At 53.8% G+C, this 25,545-nt stretch overlaps 1 protein-coding gene across 1 annotated transcript in view; it reads left to right on the forward strand.

Moving 5' to 3' along the window:
• Nucleotides 1–25,545, forward strand: part of ABCB8 (ATP binding cassette subfamily B member 8) — an 87,467-nt gene that overhangs the window by 56,343 nt on the left and 5,579 nt on the right. The window contains exons 5-12 of the mRNA XM_073632886.1: nucleotides 5,774–5,935; nucleotides 9,658–9,743; nucleotides 15,980–16,077; nucleotides 18,006–18,111; nucleotides 18,189–18,222; nucleotides 20,830–20,960; nucleotides 21,199–21,293; nucleotides 24,897–25,030. Of these exons, the coding sequence (XP_073488987.1) occupies nucleotides 5,774–5,935; nucleotides 9,658–9,743; nucleotides 15,980–16,077; nucleotides 18,006–18,111; nucleotides 18,189–18,222; nucleotides 20,830–20,960; nucleotides 21,199–21,293; nucleotides 24,897–25,030 (846 nt within the window). The remainder of the gene's footprint in view (nucleotides 1–5,773; nucleotides 5,936–9,657; nucleotides 9,744–15,979; nucleotides 16,078–18,005; nucleotides 18,112–18,188; nucleotides 18,223–20,829; nucleotides 20,961–21,198; nucleotides 21,294–24,896; nucleotides 25,031–25,545) is intronic.

Raw genomic sequence — 25,545 nt, forward strand, 5'->3', positions numbered from 1 at the left:
TGTACAGGTAGAAGGCTCGGGGATGGGGGTCTGTATTCTGTTGGGCCTGTATGGGGCTGGTGGCACCTGTACAGGTAGAAGGATCGGGGGTGGGGTCTGTATTCTGTTGGGTTTGTATGGGGCTGGTGACACCTGTACAGGTAGAAGGATCGGGGGTGGGGGTCTGTATTCTGTTGGGCCTGTATGGGGCTGGTGGCACCTGTACAGGTAGAAGGGTCGGGGGTGGGGGGTCTGTATTCTGTTGGGTTTGTATGGGGCTGGTGGTACCTGTACAGGTAGAAGGATCGGGGGTGGGGGTCTGTATTCTGTTGGGCCTGTATGGGGCTGGTGGCACCTGTACAGGTAGAAGGGTCGGGGGTGGGGGGTCTGTATTCTATTGGGTTTGTATGGGGCTGGTGGCACCTGTACAGGTAGAAGGGTCGGGTGGGGTCTGTATTCTGTTGGGTTTGTATGGGGCTGGTGACACCTGTACAGGTAGAAGGATCGGGGGTGGGGGTCTGTATTCTGTTGGGCCTGTATGGGGCTGGTGGCACCTGTACAGGTAGAAGGATCGGGGGTGGGGTCTGTATTCTGTTGGGCCTGTATGGGGCTGGTGGCACCTGTACAGGTAGAAGGGTCGGGGGTGGGGTCTGTATTCTGTTGGGTTTGTATGGGGCTGGTGGCACCTGTACAGGTAGAGGGGTCGGGGGAGGGGTCTGTATTCTGTTGGGTTTGTATGGGGCTGGTGACACCTGTACAGGTAGAAGGGTCGGGGGTGGGGGTCTGTATTCTGTTGGGTTTGTATGGGGCAGGTGGCACCTGTACAGGTAGAGGGGTCGGGGGTGGGGGGTCTGTATTCTGTTGGGTTTGTATGGGGCAGGTGGCACCTGTACAGGTAGAGGGGTCGGGGGTGGGGGTCTGTATTCTGTTGGGTTTGTATGGGGCAGGTGGCACCTGTACAGGTAGAGGGGTCGGGGGAGGGGTCTATATTCTGTTGGGTTTGTATGGGGGAAGGGGGCACCTGTACAGGTAGAGGGGTCGGGGGTGGGGTATGTATTCTGTTGGGCCTGTATGGGGCTGGTGGCACCTGTACAGGTAGAAGAGTCGGGGGTGGGGTCTGTATTCTGTTGGGTTTGTATGAGGCCGGTGGCACCTGTACAGGTAGAAGGGTCGGGGGAGGGGTCTGTATTCTGTTGGGTTTGTATGGGGCAGGTGGTACCTGTACAGGTAGAAGGGTCGGGGGAGGGGTCTGTATTCTGTTGGGTTTGTATGGGGCTGTAAGTTTGTATAGTGCGCTTGTAAGACCGCTGCGCAAATCCGGTGTGACATAAAGTATTGCAACGACCGCCATTTTATTCTCTAGGGTGTTAGAACCCCCAAACATTATATATTTTTTTTTTTCTAAGTAATTTTCTAGCAAAAAAAAAAAACTGATGTGAACTTGTAAACAACAAGTCTGAAAAATAGGCGGGTCCTTAGATTTAACCCTTGCCTCCCCACTGAACAGAGCACTGCAGCGAGGCACAAACAGGGGATCTCCCATTTGGGGTCACTTCCACTTCCGTCACATAGTCAGCCTTTCTCACCCAGTCTGCAGACTTTAAATCACAGCCATTGCTACGGGCAACCGATCTCCTCTTGAACTTCCGGTGAGACGGTTGTTCTCTCCTGCTGTACTTACCTATGCGGTCACAGGGTGAAATGAAAGACTCTCAGGCCTCCCAGCCCTCCTTGTGGGAATAGTGAGCCACCTCTTCATAGCAGCCCCACCATCCAGACGACACTTCACTGGTTGCTATGGGAGACCGCACTCTCCCTGCAGAACTTCTCCAGCACTCTCCAACTGGTTTTAAGGGTTTCTCTTGAGCCCACCAGCCAGGACTCTCATCAGGATTATTCCACCATAGGTCTCACGATTGACCTTGGCTTTGTTGCTACGGGTAACAGCATGCATTCTTGTAGTAAAAGAAACACCGTTCCTTCAGAAGAATTTTTGGTGTCTCCTTAAGGCTGAGACACATCACTTCGCCTCACACAGCAATAGCAACACACACAGTCTCTTGACACTCACGGTTTCTGTCAGGCGAGGATCTGGACCTGCGCCATCTGTGCCCGCATCCTCCACCAATTGTAAGATATCGGGGTGATTAGGTTCAAGTGGCGCATGCATTTTTCCAGAAAACGTGCCACACCAGACTCTTTATAAGGGCATGGCAGCCCACTTTTATTAAAGGAACAGAAAAGAAAGTTCAAACAGTAGTCTTCCCTCGCCGGAGGTTCCACCATCACTGTATACACACAATTTAGCCTCCTTGCTTACTCACAGTTACTTAATCAAACTCCCTCGTGGAGCTTATTTGCTCAGCTTCGTGCTGCTCGATCGCGGGCCACATCTGCCTCCTGCAGACACACATGCTCAGACTGCCACCTGCAACCTTAGACTTCTAGAGACCTCCTGTCTCTTTCTTCTGGAGCCGTCTCCACCTGGGATCCTCCCGAACTCCTAGACCAGGCCTCCTGTCTGTAGTGTGGAGCCATCTCCACCTGAGACCCTCCCGACCTCCTAGACCAGGCCTTCAGTCTGTAGGGTGGAGCCGTCTCCACCTGGGATCCTCCCGAACTCCTAGACCAGGCCTCCTGTCTGTAGTGTGGAGCCATCACCACCTGAGACCCTCCCGACCTCCTAGACCAGGCCTTCAGTCTGTAGGGTGGAGCCGTTTCCACCTGGGACCCTCCTGACCTCCTAGACCAGGTATAAGGGTCGTGGGTGGGGTCTGTATTATGTTGGGTTTGTATGGGGCAGGTGGCACCTGTACAGGTAGAAGGATCGGGGGTGGGGTCTGTATTCTGTTGGGTTTGTATGGGGCCGGTGGCACCTGTACAGGTAGAAGGGTCGGGGGTGGGGTCTGTATTCTGTTGGGTTTGTATGGGGCTGGTGACACCTGTACAGGTAGAAGGGTCGGGGGAGGGGTCTGTATTCTGTTGGGTTTGTATGGGGCAGGTGGCACCTGTACAGGTAGAGGGGTCGGGGGAGGGGTCTGTATTCTGTTGGGTTTGTATGGGGCAGGTGGCACCTGTACAGGTAGAGGGGTCGGGGGTGGGGTCTGTATTCTGTTGGGCCTGTATGGGGCAGGTGGCACCTGTACAGGTAGAGGGGTCGGGGGTGGGGGTCTGTATTCTTTTGGGTTTGTATGGGGCAGGTGGCACCTGTACAGGTAGAGGGGTCGGGGGTGGGGGTCTGTATTCTTTTGGGTTTGTATGGGGCAGGTGGCACCTGTACAGGTAGAGGGGTCGGGGGTGGGGGTCTGTATTCTATTGGGTTTGTATAGGGCAGGTGGCACCTGTACAGGTAGAGGGGTCAGGGGAGGGGTCTGTATTCTGTTGGGTTTGTATGGGGCAGGTGGCACCTGTACAGGTAGAGGGGTCGGGGGTGGGGTCTATATTCTGTTGGGTTTGTATGGGGCAGGTGGCACCTGTACAGGTAGAGGGGTCGGGGGTGGGGTCTGTATTCTGTTGGGCCTGTATGGGGCAGGTGGCACCTGTACAGGTAGAGGGGTCGGGGGTGGGGGTCTGTATTCTGTTGGGTTTGTATGGGGCAGGTGGCACCTGTACAGATAGAAGGGTCGGGGGTGGGGTCTGTATTCTGTTGGGTTTGTATGGGGCAGGTGGCACCTGTACAGGTAGAAGGATCGGGGGTGGGGTCTGTATTCTGTTGGGTTTGTATGGGGCCGGTGGCACCTGTACAGGTAGAAGGATCGGGGGTGGGGTCTGTATTCTGTTGGGTTTGTATGGGGCCGGTGGCACCTGTACAGGTAGAAGGGTCGGGGGTGGGGTCTGTATTCTGTTGGGTTTGTATGGGGCTGGTGACACCTGTACAGGTAGAAGGGTCGGGGGAGGGGTCTGTATTCTGTTGGGTTTGTATGGGGCAGGTGGCACCTGTACAGGTAGAGGGGTCGGGGGAGGGGTCTGTATTCTGTTGGGTTTGTATGGGGCAGGTGGCACCTGTACAGGTAGAGGGGTCGGGGGTGGGGGTCTGTATTCTTTTGGGTTTGTATGGGGCAGGTGGCACCTGTACAGGTAGAGGGGTCGGGGGTGGGGGTCTGTATTCTTTTGGGTTTGTATGGGGCAGGTGGCACCTGTACAGGTAGAGGGGTCGGGGGTGGGGGTCTGTATTCTATTGGGTTTGTATGGGGCAGGTGGCACCTGTACAGGTAGAGGGGTCAGGGGAGGGGTCTGTATTCTGTTGGGTTTGTATGGGGCAGGTGGCACCTGTACAGGTAGAGGGGTCGGGGGTGGGGTCTATATTCTGTTGGGTTTGTATGGGGCAGGTGGCACCTGTACAGGTAGAGGGGTCGGGGGTGGGGTCTGTATTCTGTTGGGCCTGTATGGGGCAGGTGGCACCTGTACAGGTAGAGGGGTCGGGGGTGGGGGTCTGTATTCTGTTGGGTTTGTATGGGGCAGGTGGCACCTGTACAGGTAGAGGGGTCAGGGGAGGGGTCTGTATTCTGTTGGGTTTGTATGGGGCAGGTGGCACCTGTACAGGTAGAGGGGTCGGGGGTGGGGTCTATATTCTGTTGGGTTTGTATGGGGTAGGTGGCACCTGTACAGGTAGAGGGGTCGGGGGTGGGGTCTGTATTCTGTTGGGCCTGTATGGGGCAGGTGGCACCTGTACAGGTAGAAGGGTCGGGGGTGGGGTCTGTATTCTGTTGGGCCTGTATGGGGCAGGTGGCACCTGTACAGGTAGAGGGGTCGGGGGTGGGGGTCTGTATTCTGTTGGGTTTGTATGGGGCAGGTGGCACCTGTACAGGTAGAAGGATCGGGGGTGGGGTCTGTATTCTGTTGGGTTTGTATGGGGTAGGTGGCACCTGTACAGGTAGAAGGGTCGGGGTGGGGGTCTGTATTCTGTTGGGTTTGTATGGGGGCAGGTGGCACCTGTACAGGTAGAGGGGTCGGGGGTGGGGTCTGTATTCTGTTGGGTTTGTATGGGGGAAGGGGGCACCTGTACAGGTAGAGGGGTCGGGGGTGGGGTCTGTATTCTGTTGGGCCTGTATGGGGCAGGTGGCACCTGTGCAGGTAGAAGGGTCAGGGGGTGGGGTCTGTATTCTGTTGGGTTTGTATGGGGCTGGTGGCACCTGTACAGGTAGAAGGATCGGGGGTGGGGTCTGTATTCTGTTGGGTTTGTATGGGGCTGGTGGTACCTGTACAGGTAGAAGGGTCGGGGGTGGGGTCTGTATTCTGTTGGGTTTGTATGGGGCTGGTGGCACCTGTACAGGTAGAGGGGTCGGGGGCGGGGTCTGTATTCTGTTGGGTTTGTATGGGGCTGGTGGCACCTGTACAGGTAGAGGGGTCGGGGGCGGGGTCTGTATTCTGTTGGGTTTGTATGGGGCTGGTGGCACCTGTACAGGTAGAGGGGTCAGGGGCGGGGTCTGTATTCTGTTGGGTTTGTATGGGGGAAGGGGGCACCTGTACAGGTAGAGGGGTCGGGGGTGGGGTCTGTATTCTGTTGGGTTTGTATGGGGGAAGGGGGCACCTGTACAGGTATAAGGGTCGGGGGTGGGGTCTGTATTCTGTTGGGCCTGTATGGGGCTGGTGGCACCTGTACAGGTAGAAGGATCGGGGGTGGGGTCTGTATTCTGTTGGGTTTGTATGGGGCAGGTGGCACCTGTACAGGTAGAAGGGTCGGGGGTGGGGTGTGTAGATTGTCCTTCATGGGATTCTTATTTATCATACATTGGGGGTGACTGTTGGGTGGTCTCGTCATATTTGGGGTGACCCGTCCCGTAATTCTCCGCAGGGTCTCAGGAACAGCACTCAGACTTTGGGCTGCTTTGTGTCCCTCTATTACATCTCTCCCAAGCTGACCGGCCTGCTGGTGGTAGTGATGCCCGTGTTGGTGGGGGCCGGGGCCCTGATTGGCTCCTTCCTGCGCAGATTATCGCGCCGTGCCCAGGAGCAGGTAAGACCCCCCCCCCCCCGCATTCTGCGTACCCCCAGGTGGGGGCGCCATATTGTGTTCCTCTCCATCTCTCCAGTCATGTGATCTCTTTCCTCCTCTCCACCCCTCCAGTCATGTGATCTCTCTCCTCCTCTCCACCAATCCAGTCATGTGATCTCTCTCCTCCTCTCCATCCCTCCAGTCATGTGATCTCTCTCCTCTCTCCACCCCTCCAGTCATGTGATCTCTCTCCTCCTCTCCATCTCTCCAGTCATGTGATCTCTCTCCTCCTCTCTATCCCTCCAGTCATGTGATCTCTCTCCTCCTCTCCAGTCATGTGATCTCTCTCCTCCTCTCCAGTCATGTGATCTCTCTCCTCTCCATCTCTCCAGTCATGTGATCTCTCTCCTCCTCTCCACCAATCCAGTCATGTGATCTCTCTCCTCCTCTCCATCTCTCCAGTCATGTGATCTCTCTCCTCCTCTCCACCTCTCCAGTCATGTGATCTCTCTCCTCCTCTCCATCTCTCCAGTCATGTGATCTCTTTCCTCCTCTCCATCCCTCCAGTCATGTGATCTCTCTCCTCCTCTCCACCCCTCCAGTCATGTGATCTCTCTCCTCCTCTCCACCAATCCAGTCATGTGATCTCTCTCCTCCTCTCCATCCCTCCAGTCATGTGATCTCTCTCCTCCTCTCCACCCCTCCAGTCATGTGATCTCTCTCCTCCTCTCCATCTCTCCAGTCATGTGATCTCTCTCCTCCTCTCTATCCCTCCAGTCATGTGATCTCTCTCCTCCTCTCCAGTCATGTGATCTCTCTCCTCCTCTCCAGTCATGTGATCTCTCTCCTCTCCATCTCTCCAGTCATGTGATCTCTCTCCTCCTCTCCACCAATCCAGTCATGTGATCTCTCTCCTCCTCTCCATCCCTCCAGTCATGTGATCTCTCTCCTCCTCTCCACCCCTCCAGTCATGTGATCTCTCTCCTCCTCTCCACCCCTCCAGTCATGTGATCTCTCTCCTCCTCTCCATCTCTCCAGTCATGTGATCTCTCTCCTCCTCTCCATCCCTCCAGTCATGTGATCTCTCTCCTCTCCAGTCATGTGATCTCTCTCCTCCTCTCCATCTCTCCAGTCATGTGATCTCTCTCCTCCTCTCCATCCCTCAAGTCATGTGATCTCTCTCCTCCTCTCCATCCCTCCAGTCATGTGATCTCTCTCCTCCTGTCCACCCCTCCAGTCATGTGATCTCTCTCCTCCTCTCCATCTCTCCAGTCATGTGATCTCTCTCCTCCTCTCCAGTCATGTGATCTCTCTCCTCCTCTCCAGTCATGTGATCTCTCTCCTCCTCTCCAGTCATGTGATCTCTCTCCTCCTCTCCATCTCTCCAGTCATGTGATCTCTCTCCTCCTCTCCATCCCTCCAGTCATGTGATCTCTCTCCTCCTCTCCATCCCTCCAGTCATGTGATCTCTCTCCTCCTCTCCATCTCTCCAGTCATGTGATCTCTCTCCTCCTCTCCACCCCTCCAGTCATGTGATCTCTCTCCTCCTCTCCATCCCTCCAGTCATGTGATCTCTCTCCTCCTCTCCATCCCTCCAGTCATGTGATCTCTCTCCTCCTCTCCATCTCTCCAGTCATGTGATCTCTCTCCTCCTCTCCACCCCTCCAGTCATGTGATCTCTCTCCTCCTCTCCATCTCTCCAGTCATGTGATCTCTCTCCTCCTCTCCATCCCTCCAGTCATGTGATCTCTCTCCTCCTCTCCACCCCTCCAGTCATGTGATCTCTCTCCTCCTCTCCATCCCTCCAGTCATGTGATCTCTCTCCTCCTCTCTATCACTCCATTCATGTGATCTCTCTCCTCCTCTCCATCCCTCCAGTCATGTGATCTCTCTCCTCCTCTCCATCCCTCCAGTCATGTGATCTCTCTCCTCCTCTCCATCCCTCCAGTCATGTGATCTCTCTCCTCCTCTCCATCTCTCCAGTCATGTGATCTCTCTCCTCCTCTCCATCTCTCCAGTCATGTGATCTCCCTCCTCTCCATCCCTCCAGTCATGTGATCTCTCTCCTCCTCTCCATCCCTCCAGTCATGTGATCTCTCTCCTCCTCTCTATCCCTCCATTCATGTGATCTCTCTCCTCCTCTCCATCTCTCCAGTCATGTGATCTCTCTCCTCCTCTCCATCTCTCCAGTCATGTGATCTCTCTCCTCCTCTCCATCTCTCCAGTCATGTGATCTCTCTCCTCCTCTCTATCCCTCCATTCATGTGATCTCTCTCCTCCTCTCCACCCCTCCAGTCATGTGATCTCTCTCCTCCTCTCCATCTCTCCAGTCATGTGATCTCTCTCCTCCTCTCCACCCCTCCAGTCATGTGATCTCTCTCCTCCTCTCCATCTCTCCAGTCATGTGATCTCTCTCCTCCTCTCCACCTCTCCAGTCATGTGATCTCTCTCCTCCTCTCCATCCCTCCAGTCATGTGATCTCTCTCCTCCTCTCCATCCCTCCAGTCATGTGATCTCTCTCCTCCTCTCCATCGCTCCAGTCATGTGATCTCTCTCCTCCTCTCCACCCCTCCAGTCATGTGATCTCTCTCCTCCTCTCTATCCCTCCATTCATGTGATCTCTCTCCTCCTCTCCATCCCTCCAGTCATGTGATCTCTCTCCTCCTCTCCATCTCTCCAGTCATGTGATCTCTCTCCTCCTCTCCATCTCTCCAGTCATGTGATCTCTCTCCTCCTCTCCATCCCTCCAGTCATGTGATCTCTCTCCTCCTCTCCATCCCTCCAGTCATGTGATCTCTCTCCTCCTCTCCATCCCTCCAGTCATGTGATCTCTCTCCTCCTCTCCATCTCTCCAGTCATGTGATCTCTCTCCTCCTCTCCATCCCTCCAGTCATGTGATCTCTCTCCTCCTCTCCATCCCTCCAGTCATGTGATCTCTCTCCTCCTCTCCACCCCTCCAGTCATGTGATCTCTCTCCTCCTCTCCATCTCTCCAGTCATGTGATCTCTCTCCTCCTCTCTATCCCTACAGTCATGTGATCTCTCTCCTCCTCTCCATTCCTCCATTCATGTGATCTCTCTCCTCCTCTCCATCCCTCCAGTCATGTGATCTCTCTCCTCCTCTCCATCCCTCCAGTCATGTGATCTCTCTCCTCCTCTCCATCTCTTCAGTCATGTGATCTCTCTCCATCCCTCCAGTCATGTGATCTCTCGCTCCTCCTCTCCACCACTCCAGTCATGTGATCTCTCTCCTCCTCTCCACCCCTCCAGTCATGTGATCTCTCTCCTCCTCTCCATCTCTCCAGTCATGTGATCTCTCTCCTCTTCTCCATCTCTCCAGTCATGTGATCTCTCTCCTCCTCTCCACCCCTCCAGTCATGTGATCTCTCTCCTCCTCTCCACCCCTCCAGTCATGTGATCTTTTTTCCTCCTCTCCACCCCTCCAGTCATGTGATCTTTTTCCTCCTCTCCACCCCTCCAGTCATGTGATCTCTCTCCTCCTCTCCACCCCTCCAGTCATGTGATCTCTCTCCTCCTCTCCACCCCTCCAGTCATGTGATCTCTCTCCTCCTCTCCACCCCTCCAGTCATGTGATCTCTCTCCGCCCCTCCAGTCATGTGATCTCTCTCCTCCTCTCCACCCCTCCAGTCATGTGATCTCTCTCCTCCTCTCCACCCCTCCAGTCATGTGATCTCTCTCCTCCTCTCCACCCCTCCAGTCATGTGATCTGTTTCCTTTATTCAGATTGCCAAAGCCACTGGAGTTGCAGACGAGGCTCTGGGGAACGTACGGACGGTCAGAGCGTTCGCTATGGAAGACAGAGAGGTGGAGTGAGTGTTCCCTTTATATTCAGTCTGAGTTCTCCAATCATCCAATCACATGGCGGCTCTCGGTGTGGAGAGTGTGTGAGTTCTCCAATCACATCCCGGCTCTCATTGTGGAGAGTGTGTGAGTTCTCCAATCATCCAATCACATCCCGGCTTTCAGTGTGGAGAGTGTGTGAGTTCTCCAATCATCCAATCACATCCCGGCTCTCAGTGTGGAGAGTGTGTGAGTTCTCCAATCATCCAATCACATCCCGGCTCTCATTGTGGAGAGTGTGTGAGTTCTCCAATCATCCAATCACATCCCGGCTCTCATTGTGGAGAGTGTGTGAGTTCTCCAATCACATCCCGGCTCTCATTGTGGAGAGTGTGTGAGTTCTCCTATCATCCAATCACATCCCGGCTCTCATTGTGGAGAGTGTGTGAGTTCTCCTATCATCCAATCACATCCCGGCTCTCATTGTGAAGAGTGTGTGAGTTCTCCAATCATCCAATCACATCCCGGCTCTCATTGTGGAGAGTGTGTGAGTTCTCCAATCATCCAATCACATGGCGGCTCTCATTGTGGAGAGTGTGTGAGTTCTCCAATCATCCAATCACATCCTGGCTCTCATTGTGGAGAGTGTGTGAGTTCTCCAATCATCCAATCACATCCCGGCTCTCATTGTGGAGAGTGTGTGAGTTCTCCAATCATCCAATCACATCCCGGCTCTCATTGTGGAGAGTGTGTGAGTTCTCCAATCATCCAATCACATCCCGGCTCTCATTGTGAAGAGTGTGTGAGTTCTCCAATCATCCAATCACATCCCGGCTCTCATTGTGGAGAGTGTGTGAGTTCTCCAATCATCCAATCACATGGCGGCTCTCATTGTCACATTGCAGATTAGGGGGGCGGTACCCGGTTCTGACCAGTTTGGCCCCTCCTCCGCTGTTTGAAGGGGAATAGCGTTGTTATGGCAACAGAATGCTACTATAACCCCCCATATCCTCTTCACCGGCGGGCGGTCCGCTTTCAGATAAAAGTGGTCTCAGTGGCGGATTCACCGCAAGATCACTTTTATCAGGGGGCCCCCCCACTGCGCTCCGATCGTCTCCGCCAATTACCGGATCCGCCGGTCGCATCTTTTCCCCTGACAGTGAGAGGAAGATGCCCCCCCCCCCCCCCCCCCCCGCTCTTAAAGCAACATTTTATTTTACTTTATTTTTTTTTTAAACGACATTTACATTTTTCCTTTTTATTTTAAATTGTATTTTAGTGTAAATATGAGATGTGAAGTCATGTGACCCCCCAGATCTCATATATAAGAGGACCTGTCATGATTTTTTCTATTACAAGAGATGTTTACATTCCTTCTAATAGGAATAAAAGTGACACATTTATTTTTTTTTTTAAAGAACAGTGTAAAAAATAAAATTAAAAGGTAAATTAAATAAGAAAAAAAAACAAATTTTTAAACGCACCCCGTACCGCCGAGCTCGCGCGCAGCAGCGAATGCATACGTGAGCGGCGCCCGCATATGAAAACAGTGTTCAAACCACACATGTGAGGTATCACCGCGATCGGTAGAGCGAGAGCAATAATTCTAGCCCTAGACCTCCTCGGTGACTCAAAACTGGTAACCTGAAAAAAATTTTAAACGTCATCTATGGAGATTTTTAAGGGTAAAAGTTTGTCGCCGTTTCCACGAGCGGGTGCACTGTTGACATCAATTTACTCAGTGTAACAGTATCTTTCACAATTTGAAAAAAAATTGGGCTAACTTTAATGTTGTCTTATTGTTTAATTCAAAAAAGTTAATTTTTTTTCCCAAAAAAGTGCGCTTTTTATACGGTGTGACAGAAAGTATTGCAACGACTGCCATTTTATTCTCTAGGGTGTTAGAACCCCCCCCCCAAAAAAATATATTTTTTTTCTAAGCAATTTTCTAGCAGAAAAAAAAATGATTTTAACTTGTAAACAACAAGTCTGAAAAATAGGCCAGTCCTTAAGTGGTTAAGCAGCAGGTTATCAGCTTTAGATTTAACCCTTTCCTCCCCACTGAACAGAGCACTGCAGCGAGGCACAAACAGGGGATCTCCCGTTTGGGGTCACTTCCACTTCCATCACATAGTCAGCCTTTCTCACCCAGTCTGCAGACTTTAAATCACAGCCGTTGCTACGGGCAACCGATCTCCTCTTGAACTTCCGGTGAGCCGGTTGTTCTCTCCAGCTGTACTTACCTATGCGGTCACAGGGTGAAATGAAAGACTCTCAGGCCTCCCAGCCCTCCTTGTGGGAATAGTGAGCCACCTCTTCATAGCAGCCCCACCATCCAGACGACACTTCACTGGTTGCTATGGGAGACCGCACTCTCCCTGCAGAACTTCTCCAGCACTCTCTAACTGGTTTTAAGGGTTTCTCTTGAGCCCACCAGCCAGGACTCTCATCAGGATTATTCCACCATAGGTCTCACGATTGACCTTGGCTTTGTTGCTACGGGTAACAGCATGCATTCTTGTAGTAAAAGAAACACCGTTCCTTCAGAAGAATTTTTGGTGTCTCCTTAAGGCTGAGACACATCACTTCGCCTCACACAGCAATAGCAACACACACAGTCTCTTGACACTCACGGTTTCTGTCAGGCGAGGATCTGGACCTGCGCCATCTGTGCCCGCATCCTCCACCAATTGTAAGATATCGGGGTGATTAGGTTCAAGTGGCGCATGCATTTTTCCAGAAAACGTGCCACACCAGACTCTTTATAAGGGCATGGCAGCCCACTTTTATTAAAGGAACAGAAAAGAAAGTTCAAACAGTAATCTTCCCTCGCAGGGGGTTCCACCATCACTGTATACACACAATTTAGCCTCCTTGCTTACTCACAGTTACTTAATCAAACTCCCTCGTGGAGCTTATTTGCTCAGCTTCGTGCTGCTCGATCGCGGGCCACATCTGCCTCCTGCAGACACACATGCTCAGACTGCCACCTGCAACCTTAGACTTCTAGAGACCTCCTGTCTCTTTCTTCTGGAGCCGTCTCCACCTGGGATCCTCCCGACCTCCTAGACCAGGCCTCCTGTCTGTAGTGTGGAGCCATCTCCACCTGAGACCCTCCCGACCTCCTAGACCAGGCCTTCAGTCTGTAGGGTGGAGCCGTCTCCCCCTGGTACCCTCCTGACCTCCTTAGACCAGGCCTCCCGTCTGTAGGGTAGAGCCGTCTCCCCCTGGTACCCTCCTGACCTCCTAGACCAGGCCTCCTGTCTGTAGGGTGGAGCCATCTCCACCTGGGACCCTCCCGACCTCCTAGATCAGGCCTCCTGTCTGTAGGGTGGAGCCATCTCCACCTGAGACCCTCCCGACCTCCTAGACCAGGCCTTCAGTCTGTAGGGTGGAGCCGTTTCCACCTGGGACCCTCCCGACCTCCTAGACCAGGCCTCCTGTCTGTAGGGTGGAGCTATCTCCACCTGAGACCCTCCCGACCTCCTAGACCAGGCCTTTCCGTCTGTAGGGTGGAGCTGTCTCCATTTGGGACCCTCCCGACCCCCTAGACCAGGCCTTCCGTCTGTAGGGTGGAGCAGTCTCCTACTGGGACCCTTCCGACTCCTTAGACCAGGCCTCCCGTCTGTAGGGTGAAGCCGTCTCCACCTGGGACCCTCCCGACCTCCTAGACCAGGCCTCCTATCTGTAGGATGGAGCTATCTACACCTGGGACCCTCCTGACCTCCTAGACCAGGCCTCCTGTCTGTAGGGTGGAGCCGTCTCCACCTGGGACCCTCCCGACCTCCTAGACCAGGCCTCCCATCTGTAGGGTGGAATTGTCTCCACCTGGGACCCTTCCGACTCCTTAGACCAGGCCTCACGTCTGTAGGGTGGAGCCATCTCCACCTGGGACCCTCCTGACCTCCTAGACCAGGCCTCCCATCTGTGGGGTGGAGCCATCTCTACCTGGGACCCTCCCAACCTCCTAGACCAGGCCTCCCATCTGTAGGATAGAGCCGTCTCCACCTGGCACCCTCCCGACCTCCTAGACCAGGCCTCCTGTCTGTAGGGTGGAGCCGTTTCCACCTGGGACCCTCCCGACCTCCTAGACCAGGCCTCCTGTCTGTAGGGTGGAGCTATCTCCACCTGAGACCCTCCCGACCTCCTAGACCAGGCCTTTCCGTCTGTAGGGTGGAGCTGTCTCCATTTGGGACCCTCCCGACCTCCTAGACCAGGCCTTCCGTCTGTAGGGTGGAGCAGTCTCCTACTGGGACCCTTCCGACTCCTTAGACCAGGCCTCCCGTCTGTAGGGTGAAGCCGTCTCCACCTGGGACCCTCCCGACCTCCTAGACCAGGCCTCCTATCTGTAGGATGGAGCTATCTACACCTGGGACCCTCCTGACGACCTAGACCAGGCCTCCTGTCTGTAGGGTGGAGCCGTCTCCACCTGGGACCCTCCCGACCTCCTAGACCAGGCCTCCCATCTGTAGGGTGGAATTGTCTCCACCTGGGACCCTTCCGACTCCTTAGACCAGGCCTCCCGTCTGTAGGGGGGAGCCATCTCCACCTGGGACCCTCCTGACCTCCTAGACCAGGCCTCCCATCTGTGGGGTGGAGCCATCTCTACCTGGGACCCTCCCAACCTCCTAGACCAGGCCTCCCATCTGTAGGATAGAGCCGTCTCCACCTGGCACCCTCCCGACCTCCTAGACCAGGCCTCCTGTCTGTAGGGTGGAGCCGTTTCCACCTGGGACCCTCCCGACCTCCTAGACCAGGCCTCCTGTCTGTAGGGTGGAGCTATCTCCACCTGAGACCCTCCCGACCTCCTAGACCAGGCCTTTCCGTCTGTAGGGTGGAGCTGTCTCCATTTGGGACCCTCCCGACCTCCTAGACCAGGCCTTCCGTCTGTAGGGTGGAGCAGTCTCCTACTGGGACCCTTCCGACTCCTTAGACCAGGCCTCCCGTCTGTAGGGTGAAGCCGTCTCCACCTGGGACCCTCCCGACCTCCTAGACCAGGCCTCCTATCTGTAGGATGGAGCTATCTACACCTGGGACCCTCCTGACGACCTAGACCAGGCCTCCTGTCTGTAGGGTGGAGCCGTCTCCACCTGGGACCCTCCCGACCTCCTAGACCAGGCCTCCCATCTGTAGGGTGGAATTGTCTCCACCTGGGACCCTTCCGACTCCTTAGACCAGGCCTCCCGTCTGTAGGGGGGAGCCATCTCCACCTGGGACCCTCCTGACCTCCTAGACCAGGCCTCCCATCTGTGGGGTGGAGCCATCTCTACCTGGGACCCTCCCGACCTCCTAGACCAGGCCTCCCATCTGTAGGATGGAGCCGTCTCCACCTGGCACCCTCCCGACCTCCTAGACCAGGCCTCCTGTCTGTAGGGTGGAGCCGTCTCCACCTGGGACCCTCCCGACCTAGACCAGGCCTCCCATCTGTAGGGTGGAGCGGTCTCCACCTGGGACCCTCCTGACCCCCTAGACCAGGCCTCCCATCTGTAGGGTGGAGCTGTCTCCACCTGGGACCCTCCCGACCTCCTAGATCAGGCCTCCCATCTGTAGGGTAGAGCCGTCTCCACCTGGGACCCTCCCGACCTAGACCAGGCCTCTCATCTGTAGGGTGGAGCGGTCTCCACCTGGGACCCTCCTGACCTCCTAGACCAGGCCTCCCATCTGTAGGGTGGAGCCGTCTCCACCTGGGACCCTCCCGACCTCCTAGATCAGGCCTCCCATCTGTAGGGTAGAGCCGTCTCCACCTGGGACTCCTCCGACCCCCTAGACCAGGCCTCCTGTCTGTAGGGTGGAGCCGTCTCCTACTAGGACCCTCCCGACCTCCTAGACCAGGCCTCCTGTCTGTAGGGTGGAGCTGCCTCTACCTGGGACCCTCCCGACTCCCTAGAGCAGGCATTACTCTATCTAGCTGGCATGTATAGAAAGTCTGTCCTGACGAAGAGGACTTTGTCCAAGAAACGCGTCAAGCTGTACAGACTATCATGTGCATTTCTACAGTATTGAAATCGATTGGTTTTATACACAATTATATTTGATTGCAATCTATTGTTATATGAATTGAACTTTGCTTGCATCTTATCAATTTTGAATAAATTTGATTTGACCAAAATTTGCTGTTCCCTGAAAGTCTCATACCCTTCCTATTGTGATAGTTTTGATGCATCAGGGATGTGGCACGGAGAGTAAATCATCATTTTCTGATTGGATAATTCCGTATACTGTGTGTGTGATGTCTCCGGAATGTAAAGTGAAATCTTGTCCCCAGGTTGTACTCCATGGAAGTGGATCGATCGGCCCAGATGAATGAGGTTCTGGGGATCGGGATCGCATTTTTCCAGGGACTCTCCAACGTCGCCCTCAACTGTAAATAATACGCCAGCACTTTCCTCTCTGTCTCCATATGCTTTATTTATAGTATATACTCTGTCTGTGTGAGGTGTGATGTGTATACCCCGTGTAAGGTTGTATGTGGGGTGTGCTGTGTATACCCCGTGTAAGGTTGTATGTGGGGTGTGCTGTGTATACCCCGTGTAAGGTTGTATATGTGCTGTGTATACCCCGTGTAAGGTTGTATGTGTGTTGTGTATACCCCGTGTAAGGTTGTATGTGTGCTGTGTATACCCCGTGTAAGGTTGTATGTGTGCTGTGTATACCCCGTGTAAGGTTGTATGTGTGCTGTGTATACCCCGTGTAAGGTTGTATATGTGCTGTGTATACCCCGTGTAAGGTTGTATGTGTGCTGTGTATACCCCGTGTAAGGTTGTATGTGTGCTGTGTATACCCCGTGTAAGGTTGTATGTGTGCTGTGTATACCCCGTGTAAGGTTGTATGTGTGTTGTGTATACCCCGTGTAAGGTTGTATGTGTGTTGTGTATACCCCGTGTAAGGTTGTATGTGTGCTGTGTATACCCCGTGTAAGGTTGTATGTGTGCTGTGTATACCCCATGTAAGGTTGTATGTGGGGTGTTTATACCTCATGTAAGGTTGTATGTGTGCTGTGTATACCCCGTGTAAGGTTGTATGTGTGTTGTGTATACCCCGTGTAAGGTTGTATGTGTGCTGTGTATACCCCGTGTAAGGTTGTATGTGTGCTGTGTATACCCCGTGTAAGGTTGTATGTGTGCTGTGTATACCCCGTGTAAGGTTGTATGTGTGATGTGTATACCCCGTGTAAGGTTGTATGTGTGCTGTGTATACCCCATGTAAGGTTGTATGTGGGGTGTTTATACCTCATGTAAGGTTGTATGTGTGTTGTGTATACCCCATGTAAGGTTGTATGTGTGTTGTGTATACCCCGTGTAAGGTTGTATGTGTGTTGTGTATACCCCGTGTAAGGTTGTATGTGAGCTGTGTATACCCCCGTGTAAGGTTGTATGTGGGGTGTGCTGTGTATACCCCGTGTAAGGTTGTATGTGGGGTGTGCTGTGTATACTCCGTGTAAGGTTGTATGTGGGGTGTGCTGTGTATACCTCATGTAAGGTTGTATGTGTGCTGTGTATACCCCGTGTAAGGTTGTATGTGAGGTGTGCTGTGTATACTCCGTGTAAGGTTGTATGTGTGATGTGTATACTCCGTGTAAGGTTGTATGTGTGCTGTGTATACCCCGTGTAAGGTTGTATGTGTGCTGTGTATACCCCGTGTAAGGTTGTATGTGTGATGTGTATACTCCATGTAAGGTTGTATGTGGGGTGTGCTGTGTATACCCCGTGTAAGGTTGTATGTGGGGTGTGCTGTGTATACCCCGTGAAAGGTTGTATGTCTGCTGTGTATACTCTGTGTAAGGTTGTATGTGTGATGTGTATACTCCGTGTAAGGTTGTATGTGTGATGTGTATACTCTGTGTAAGGTTGTATGTGTGCTGTGTATACCCCGTCTAAGGTTGTATGTGTGATGTGTATACTCCGTGTAAGGTTGTATGTGTGATGTGTATACTCTGTGTAAGGTTGTATGTGTGATGTGTATACTCCGTGTAAGGTTGTATGTGGGGTGTGTATACTCCGTGTAAGGTTGTATGTGGGGTGTGTATACTCCGTGTAAGGTTGTATGTGGGGTGTGTATACTCCGTGTAAGGTTGTATGTGGGGTGTGTATACTCCGTGTAAGGTTGTATGTGGGGTGTGTATACCCCGTGTAAGGTTGTATGTGGGGTGTGTATACTCCGTGTAAGGTTGTATGTGGGGTGTGCTCTGTTGTGTATACCCCGTGTTGGGTTCCCAGGCTTCTCTCTCCCCTCTCTATCTCTCTCTGACGTCTGTGATTTCTTGGTACGGACCCTCTGGGTTTTCTCTGCAGGTATTGTCCTGGGAACCATCTTTGCCGGCGGGTCTCTGATGGCCGGGAATGAGCTCTCAGCCGGTGATCTCATGTCCTTCCTGGTGGCGTCTCAGACTGTGCAGAGGTCAGTTCTCCGGCCAGGAAGTGGGGGGGTCGTATTTGTAGAACGTTCCCCCTGATTCTCCCTTTCCTCTCCCTCAGGTCCATGGCCAACATGTCGGTTCTGTTCGGCCAGGTGAGTGACGCCAGAAAGTCGAAGTAAATGTTGGGATCATTAAAGTCCAACTCCAGTCAGAAGGTTTTTCTTCTGTCTCTTTGAGAGGTGTCAGAAGAAGATGGGGGAAATAAGGGAAAATCCTACAGGAAGTAAAGGGAAATCCCCAGATAATGTGGGGGCAACCCCCCGGGAAATGAAGCTGGGGAATTTCCACAGGAAATGAGGGCAATCCCCCAAGAATATGGGGAAATCTCACAGGAACTGAGATGAAACCCCCAAGGAATTAGGGACAATCGCTCAAAAAATTAGGGGAACAAAGAATTTAGGGTAAATCTTCCCAGGAATTGGGGAAATCCCACAGGAATAAAGGTAACCCCCAAATAGTGAGTTGAAATCCCACAGAAAGTGAGGGGAAAATCCTACAGAAAAATGGGGGGGGGGGGGGACACCTCAAATAATGAGAAGTCCCACACGAAGTGAGAGGAAATACCACAAGAGTTGAGGGTAAATCCCAAGAAATACATCCCCCGGTAATTGGAGGAGGTTCCACAGGAAATGGGGGGGGGGGGGGGACCCTAAGAAATGAGGGGCAATCCCCCTGGAATCTAGGGGAAATCCTGCAGGAAATGAGGGGAACCTGAAGCAATTAGAGGAAATCCCACAAGAAATTAAGGGAATTCCCCCTGGAATTGAAGGAAGATCCCAAGAAATTTGGGTAAATCCCCCCAGGAATCAGGGGAAGTCTGACAGGAAATGTAAAGTAAATGTTGGGATCATTAAAGTCCAACTCCAGTCAGAAGGCTTTTCTTCAGTCCTGAGTGAAGTGGGGGAAGGGTCAGTATCTGTGTCCCTCAAATGGGAGACACATGAAAGGAAATCCCAAGAAATTAGGGAAATCTTCCAGGAATTGGGGAAGTCCCACAGGAAATGGGGGGAACCCCAAGAAATGATTGGCAATTCCCCTGGAATCTAGGGGAACTCCTGCTGGAAATTAGGGGAACCCGAAGCAATTTGAGGAAATCCCACAAGAAATAAATGGAATAATCCCCCCGGAATTAAGTGAAAATCCCCAGAAATTAGGGTAAATTCTCCAGGAATCTGGAAATCTGACAGGAAATGAGGGGAACCCCCCACAATATGAGAGGAAAGCTGAAGTAAATGTTGGGATCATTAAATTCCAACTCCAATCAGAAGGCTTTCCTTCTTCAGTCCTGGGCAGAGTGGGGGGAAGGGTCAGTATCTGTGACCCCCAAATGAGAGACTCCTTCTTTTCTTCCTGTCTCTTTGAGGGGTGTCAGAAGGAGATGGGGTGGGAGGGAATAAGGAAAAATCCTACAGGGAATAAGGGGAAATCCCCAGATAATGTGGGGGCAACCCCCAGAAAATGAGGGGAAATTCCCAGAAGATGAGGGGGCACCCCACAACAAATAAGGGGAACCCTCAAAAAAGGAGGGGAAATCCCCCCAGGAATCTGGGGAATTCCCATAGGAAATGAGATGAACCTCCAAGGAATAACAGGGAATATGAGTTAAAATACCACAGAAAGTGAGGGGAAATCCTACAAAAAATGGGGGGGGGGTGTCCCTAAAAATATCAGGAGAAATCCCACAGGAAGTGAGGGGAAATTAGAGTAAGTCCCCCCAGTAATTATGAGAAATCCCACAAGAAATGACGGAACCCCCCCCCCCCCCAAAAAAAAGAAATATGTGGGGAAGTCCCACAGGAAATGGGGAGGGGGAAATCCCCTTGGAAGCAAAAGGAAATCCTACAGGAAATGAGGGGAACCCCCAGACATTAGAGGAAATCCCACAAGAAATAAAAGGGAATCCCCCAGAATATGAGTGAAAATCTCAAGAAATTAGGGTAAATCCCCCAGGAATCGGGAAATATGACAAGAAATTAGGGGAGCTCCCCACCATATGAGGGGAAATCCCACAGGAAATGGAGGAACCTCTGAGAAATTAGGGTAAACCCCTCAGGACTGGATTGGGGGGAAATCCCACAGGAATTGAGGGGAAATCTTGTAGAAAATGGGGAGAACCCCCGAGAAATTAGGGTAAATCCTTCAGGAATAGATAGAGGGAAATCTGACAGGAAATGAATGGAAATCCCACAGGAATTGGGGGTAACCCTCAAGAAATTAGAGGAAATCTCCCAGGAATCTGTGAAAATCCTATAGGAAATTAGGGAAAATCCCCCAGAAATGAGGAACCCCCCCCCCCCCCCAGGAATTGAATGGAAATTGTGCAGTGAGTGGGGGGAATCCCTTAAGAAATTAGGGGAAATCCCACAGGAATTGAGGGGCGATCACACAGTGGGGACACAGGCAGCAATAATAACACATTCTGTAGTATAGTGAAGGTGTAGAACCTTGCTGTGTGTCCCCAGGACAGAGAGTCCCCTCACTTCCTGTCCAGATGATGGATATCACATAAAACAGGAAGAGAAGAGAATTCCTCTCGGGGTTGATCCCAAAACTAAATTGGAAATAACAGACGTTCCGGTTGCCCTGTGATCGGTGTAGAAACGTTTTCTAATATTGGTTATTCTCCATGGGTTTTCCTTGTATTGAAGACCCCGTTGATCACTCCGCTGTGTCTCATAGGGGTCTCTCCTGTGTGTCAGGTGGTCCGCGGTCTCAGCGCTGGAGGGCGTGTCTTTGAGTTCATGTGTCTGGAGCCGGAGATCCCCCTTAAAGGAGGCTCCAAATTACCGACGTTCAAAGGGGAGATACATTTCCGAGACATCTACTTCAGGTAATGTGTGACCCCCAAATCATCTGTCACCCCCCCCCCCCCAAATCATCTGTGACCCCATATACACCTTGAAGTACACGTCTCCTCCTGACCCCTCCATACTGGGTGTATATATACATCATGGAGTATGTCATTATACTACGGACACATGTAGGGGGTCCGGAATGGATTGTGTTGGGTGAACCCCATAGTTACAAAGTGTTTCTGATATTCATACATACAACTTCCTCTCCTGCAGTTACCCCACACGGCCCGGCCAGGAGGTCCTACACGGATTTAACCTTCACATCCCCTCCGGGAAGACGGTGGCCATCGTGGGACAATCTGGGGGAGGTGAGAGGACATGTTGGATTACCCTGAGATCATTGGAGATTTTGTATCAGATGAATAATATAGATATAGACTGTAAATTTTATTAAATAATGGATGCTCTACTTGCAGTTGGGCATAGAGCGGGCCCCAGGGAGGAGCGGGAGCTTACTGTGCACAGCTGGGGGCCCCGGGGAGGAGCAGGAGCTGACTGTGCACAGCTGGGGGCCCGGGGAGGAGCGGGAGCTGACTGTGCACAGCTGGGGGCCCCGGGAAGGAGCGGGACACAGCTGGGGGACTTGGGGAGCAGTATAAACAGGCAGTACACAGCTGAGGGCCCCAGGAAGGAGTTGGAGTAGACAGTGTCATTCTGAGGGGCTGGAGCAGACTCTGCCTTCTGAGGGCCCATATGAGGAGTAGGAGCAAACTGTACACACCTGGGGGCCAAAGGGAAGAGAAGAAGCAGACCTTGTATAGCTGGTGGCCCTGGAGAAGAGCAGGAGCAGGCTGTGCACAGTTGGGGCCCCGGGAAGAGCAGGAGCAGACCATGCACAGCTGAGTGCCCATAGGGTGAGTAGGAGCAGACTGCACAGCTGGGGGTCCTGGAGAAGAATAGGTGGAGATTGTGCACAGCTGGGGGTCCGTAGGGTGAGGGAGAGCAGACCATGCACATCTGGGGGCCCATAGGGTGAGGAGGAGCAGACCATGCACATCTGGGGGCCCATAGGGTGAGGAGGAGCAGACCATACACACCTGGGGGGGGCATAGAGTGAGGAGGAGCAGACCATGCACATCTGGGGGCCCATAGGGTGAGGAGGAGCAGACCATGCACACCTGGGGGCCCATAGAGTGAGGAGGAGCAGACCATGCCCACCGGGGGGACCATAGAGTGAGGAGGAGCAGACAATGCACACCTGGGGGCCCATAGAGTGAGGAGGAGCAGACCGTGCACACCTGGGGGCCCATAGAGTGAGGAGGAGCAGACCATGCACACCTGGGGGCCCACAGAGTGAGGAGGAGCAGACCATACACACCTAGGGGCCCACAGAGTGAGGAGGAGCAGACCATGCACACCTGGGGGTCCATAGGGTGAGGGGGAGCAGACCATGCACATCTGGGGGCCCATAGAGTGAGGAGGAGCAGACCTTGTACACCTGGGGGTCCATAGAGTGAGGAGGAGCAGACCATGCACACCTGGGGACCCATAGGGTGAGGAGGAGCAGACCATGTACACCTGGGGGTCCATAGGGTGAGGAGGAGCAGACCATGCACACCTGGGGGCCCATAGGGTGAGGAGGAGCAGACCATGTACACCTGGGGGCCCATAGAGTGAGGAGGAGCAGACCATGCACACCTGGGGGCCCATAGAGTGAGGAGGAGCAGACCATGCACACCTGGGGGCCCATAGAGTGAGGAGGAGCAGACCATGCACACCTGGGGGCCCATAGGGTGAGGAGGAGCAGACCATGCACACCTGGGGACCCATAGGGTGAGGAGGAGCAGACCATGCACACCTGGGGACCCATAGGGTGAGGAGGAGCAGACCATGTACACCTGGGGGTCCATAGGGTGAGGAGGAGCAGACCATGCACACCTGGGGGCCCACAGAGTGAGGAGGAGCAGACCATGCACATCTGGGGGCCCATAGAGTGAGGAGGAGCAGACCATGTACACCTAGGGGCCCACAGGGTGAGGAGGAGCAGACCATGCACATCTGGGGGCCCATAGGGTGAGGAGGAGCAGACCATGCACACCTGGGGGGGCATAGAGTGAGGAGGAGCAGACCATGCACATCTGGGGGCCCATAGGGTGAGGAGGAGCAGACCATGCACACCTGGGGGCCCATAGAGTGAGGAGGAGCAGACCATGCCCACCGGGGGGACCATAGAGTGAGGAGGAGCAGACAATGCACACCTGGGGGCCCATAGAGTGAGGAGGAGCAGACCGTGCACACCTGGGGGCCCATAGAGTGAGGAGGAGCAGACCATGCACACCTGGGGGCCCACAGAGTGAGGAGGAGCAGACCATGCACACCTAGGGGCCCACAGAGTGAGGAGGAGCAGACCATGCACACCTGGGGGTCCATAGGGTGAGGGGGAGCAGACCATGCACATCTGGGGGCCCATAGAGTGAGGAGGAGCAGACCTTGTACACCTGGGGGTCCATAGAGTGAGGAGGAGCAGACCTTGTACACCTGGGGGCCCATAGGGTGAGGAGGAGCAGACCATGCACACCTGGGGACCCATAGGGTGAGGAGGAGCAGACCATGTACACCTGGGGGTCCATAGGGTGAGGAGGAGCAGACCATGCACACCTGGGGGCCCATAGGGTGAGGAGGAGCAGACCATGTACACCTGGGGGCCCATAGAGTGAGGAGGAGCAGACCATGCACACCTGGGGGCCCATAGAGTGAGGAGGAGCAGACCATGCACACCTGGGGGCCCATAGAGTGAGGAGGAGCAGACCATGCACACCTGGGGGCCCATAGGGTGAGGAGGAGCAGACCATGCACACCTGGGGACCCATAGGGTGAGGAGGAGCAGACCATGCACACCTGGGGACCCATAGGGTGAGGAGGAGCAGACCATGCACACCTGGGGACCCATAGGGTGAGGAGGAGCAGACCATGTACACCTGGGGGTCCATAGGGTGAGGAGGAGCAGACCATGCACATCTGGGGGCCCATAGAGTGAGGAGGAGCAGACCATGTACACCTAGGGGCCCACAGGGTGAGGAGGAGCAGACCATGCACATCTGGGGGCCCATAGAGTGAGGAGGAGCAGACCATGTACACCTGGGGGTCCATAGGGTGAGGAGGAGCAGACCATGTACACCTGGGGGCCCACAGAGTGAGGAGGAGCAGACCATGCACATCTGGGGGCCCATAGAGTGAGGAGGAGCAGACCATGCACACCTGGGGGCCCACAGAGTGAGGAGGAGCAGACCATACACACCTGGGGGCCCACAGGGTGAGGAGGAGCAGACCATGTACACCTGGGGGCCCACAGGGTGAGGAGGAGCAGACCATACACACCTGGGGCCCATAGAATGAGGAGGAGCAGACCATGCACACCTGGGGGCCCATAGGGTGAGGAGGAGCAGACCATACACACCTGGGTGCCCATAGGGTGAGGAGGAGCAGACCATGTACACCTGGGGGCCCACAGGGTGAGGAGGAGCAGACCATACACACCTGGGTGCCCATAGGGTGAGGAGGAGCAGACCATGCACACCTGGGTGCCCATAGGGTGAGGAGGAGCAGACCATGTACACCTGGGGGCCCACAGGGTGAGGAGGAGCAGACCATACACACCTGGGTGCCCATAGGGTGAGGAGGAGCAGACCATGCACACCTGGGTGCCCATAGGGTGAGGAGGAGCAGACAGTGCACACCTGGGGGCCCATAGGGTGAGGAGGAGCAGACCATGCACATCTGGGGGCCCCAGAGAAGAGTAGGAGCAGACAGAACACTGCAGACATTGATGATATGGGGCCCCTGGGAACAGAGGAGCTGCGGAGGGACCGTTTGATTGGCCCCAGCACCGGATCTTCAGGAAGTGGATACATTGTACTCACATTTCATCCTCACTGATACATTGTATAAGGTTTCTGTTTGTTCTGATTCAGGGAAGTCCACCATTGCGGCCCTGTTGGAGCGGTTCTATGACCCTGTCCGGGGGGCGGTGGAGCTGGATGGAGTGGACATTCGCTCTCTGGACCCTTCATGGCTCAGAGGAGAAGTCATTGGATTCATCAATCAGGTACATCGCCCCGATCACACACAAGTTCAAGTATATAGAAGACTAAATGTTCTCCAGTTGTGGGTGGGGGATGGGATGTGTCTCATCGGGGGAGTTTCCCAGTCACTTCCTGTCACAGCAGGACGTGAAAGGTAAATCCCCTCTGGAAGAAGCCCCCCCTCCCCCCCAAAGACCACCCCAGTTTCCTTCTGTCATTGCTACTGTTATAGAGCTACTCTCACTTCCTGCCTAGTGGAGCCATTGTGTCATTGAGACAGGAAGTGGGGGAAAATCTATCTAACGGAGCCCCAAATTGTAGTATGAAGCCCAACAGAAGCTCTAATCCTTCCAGAAGTTGGTTTGAACTTCAGAACGTCGTCCTCACCACGTCTAGATGCTGAAATGCATTGGGTTTTTGGCATGTGATTGGCTGATTAGCAATTTTTGTTACCGAGCAATTGACCGGGTGGACCTAATAAAGTGGCCGGTGGGTGTAGTATAGAAACCCAGATGGGCATTGTCCAGGAAGCCTGGTG

This window comes from Aquarana catesbeiana, linkage group LG05, assembly GCF_042186555.1.
Source record: "Aquarana catesbeiana isolate 2022-GZ linkage group LG05, ASM4218655v1, whole genome shotgun sequence".
Classification (NCBI taxonomy): Eukaryota; Metazoa; Chordata; class Amphibia; order Anura; family Ranidae; genus Aquarana; species Aquarana catesbeiana.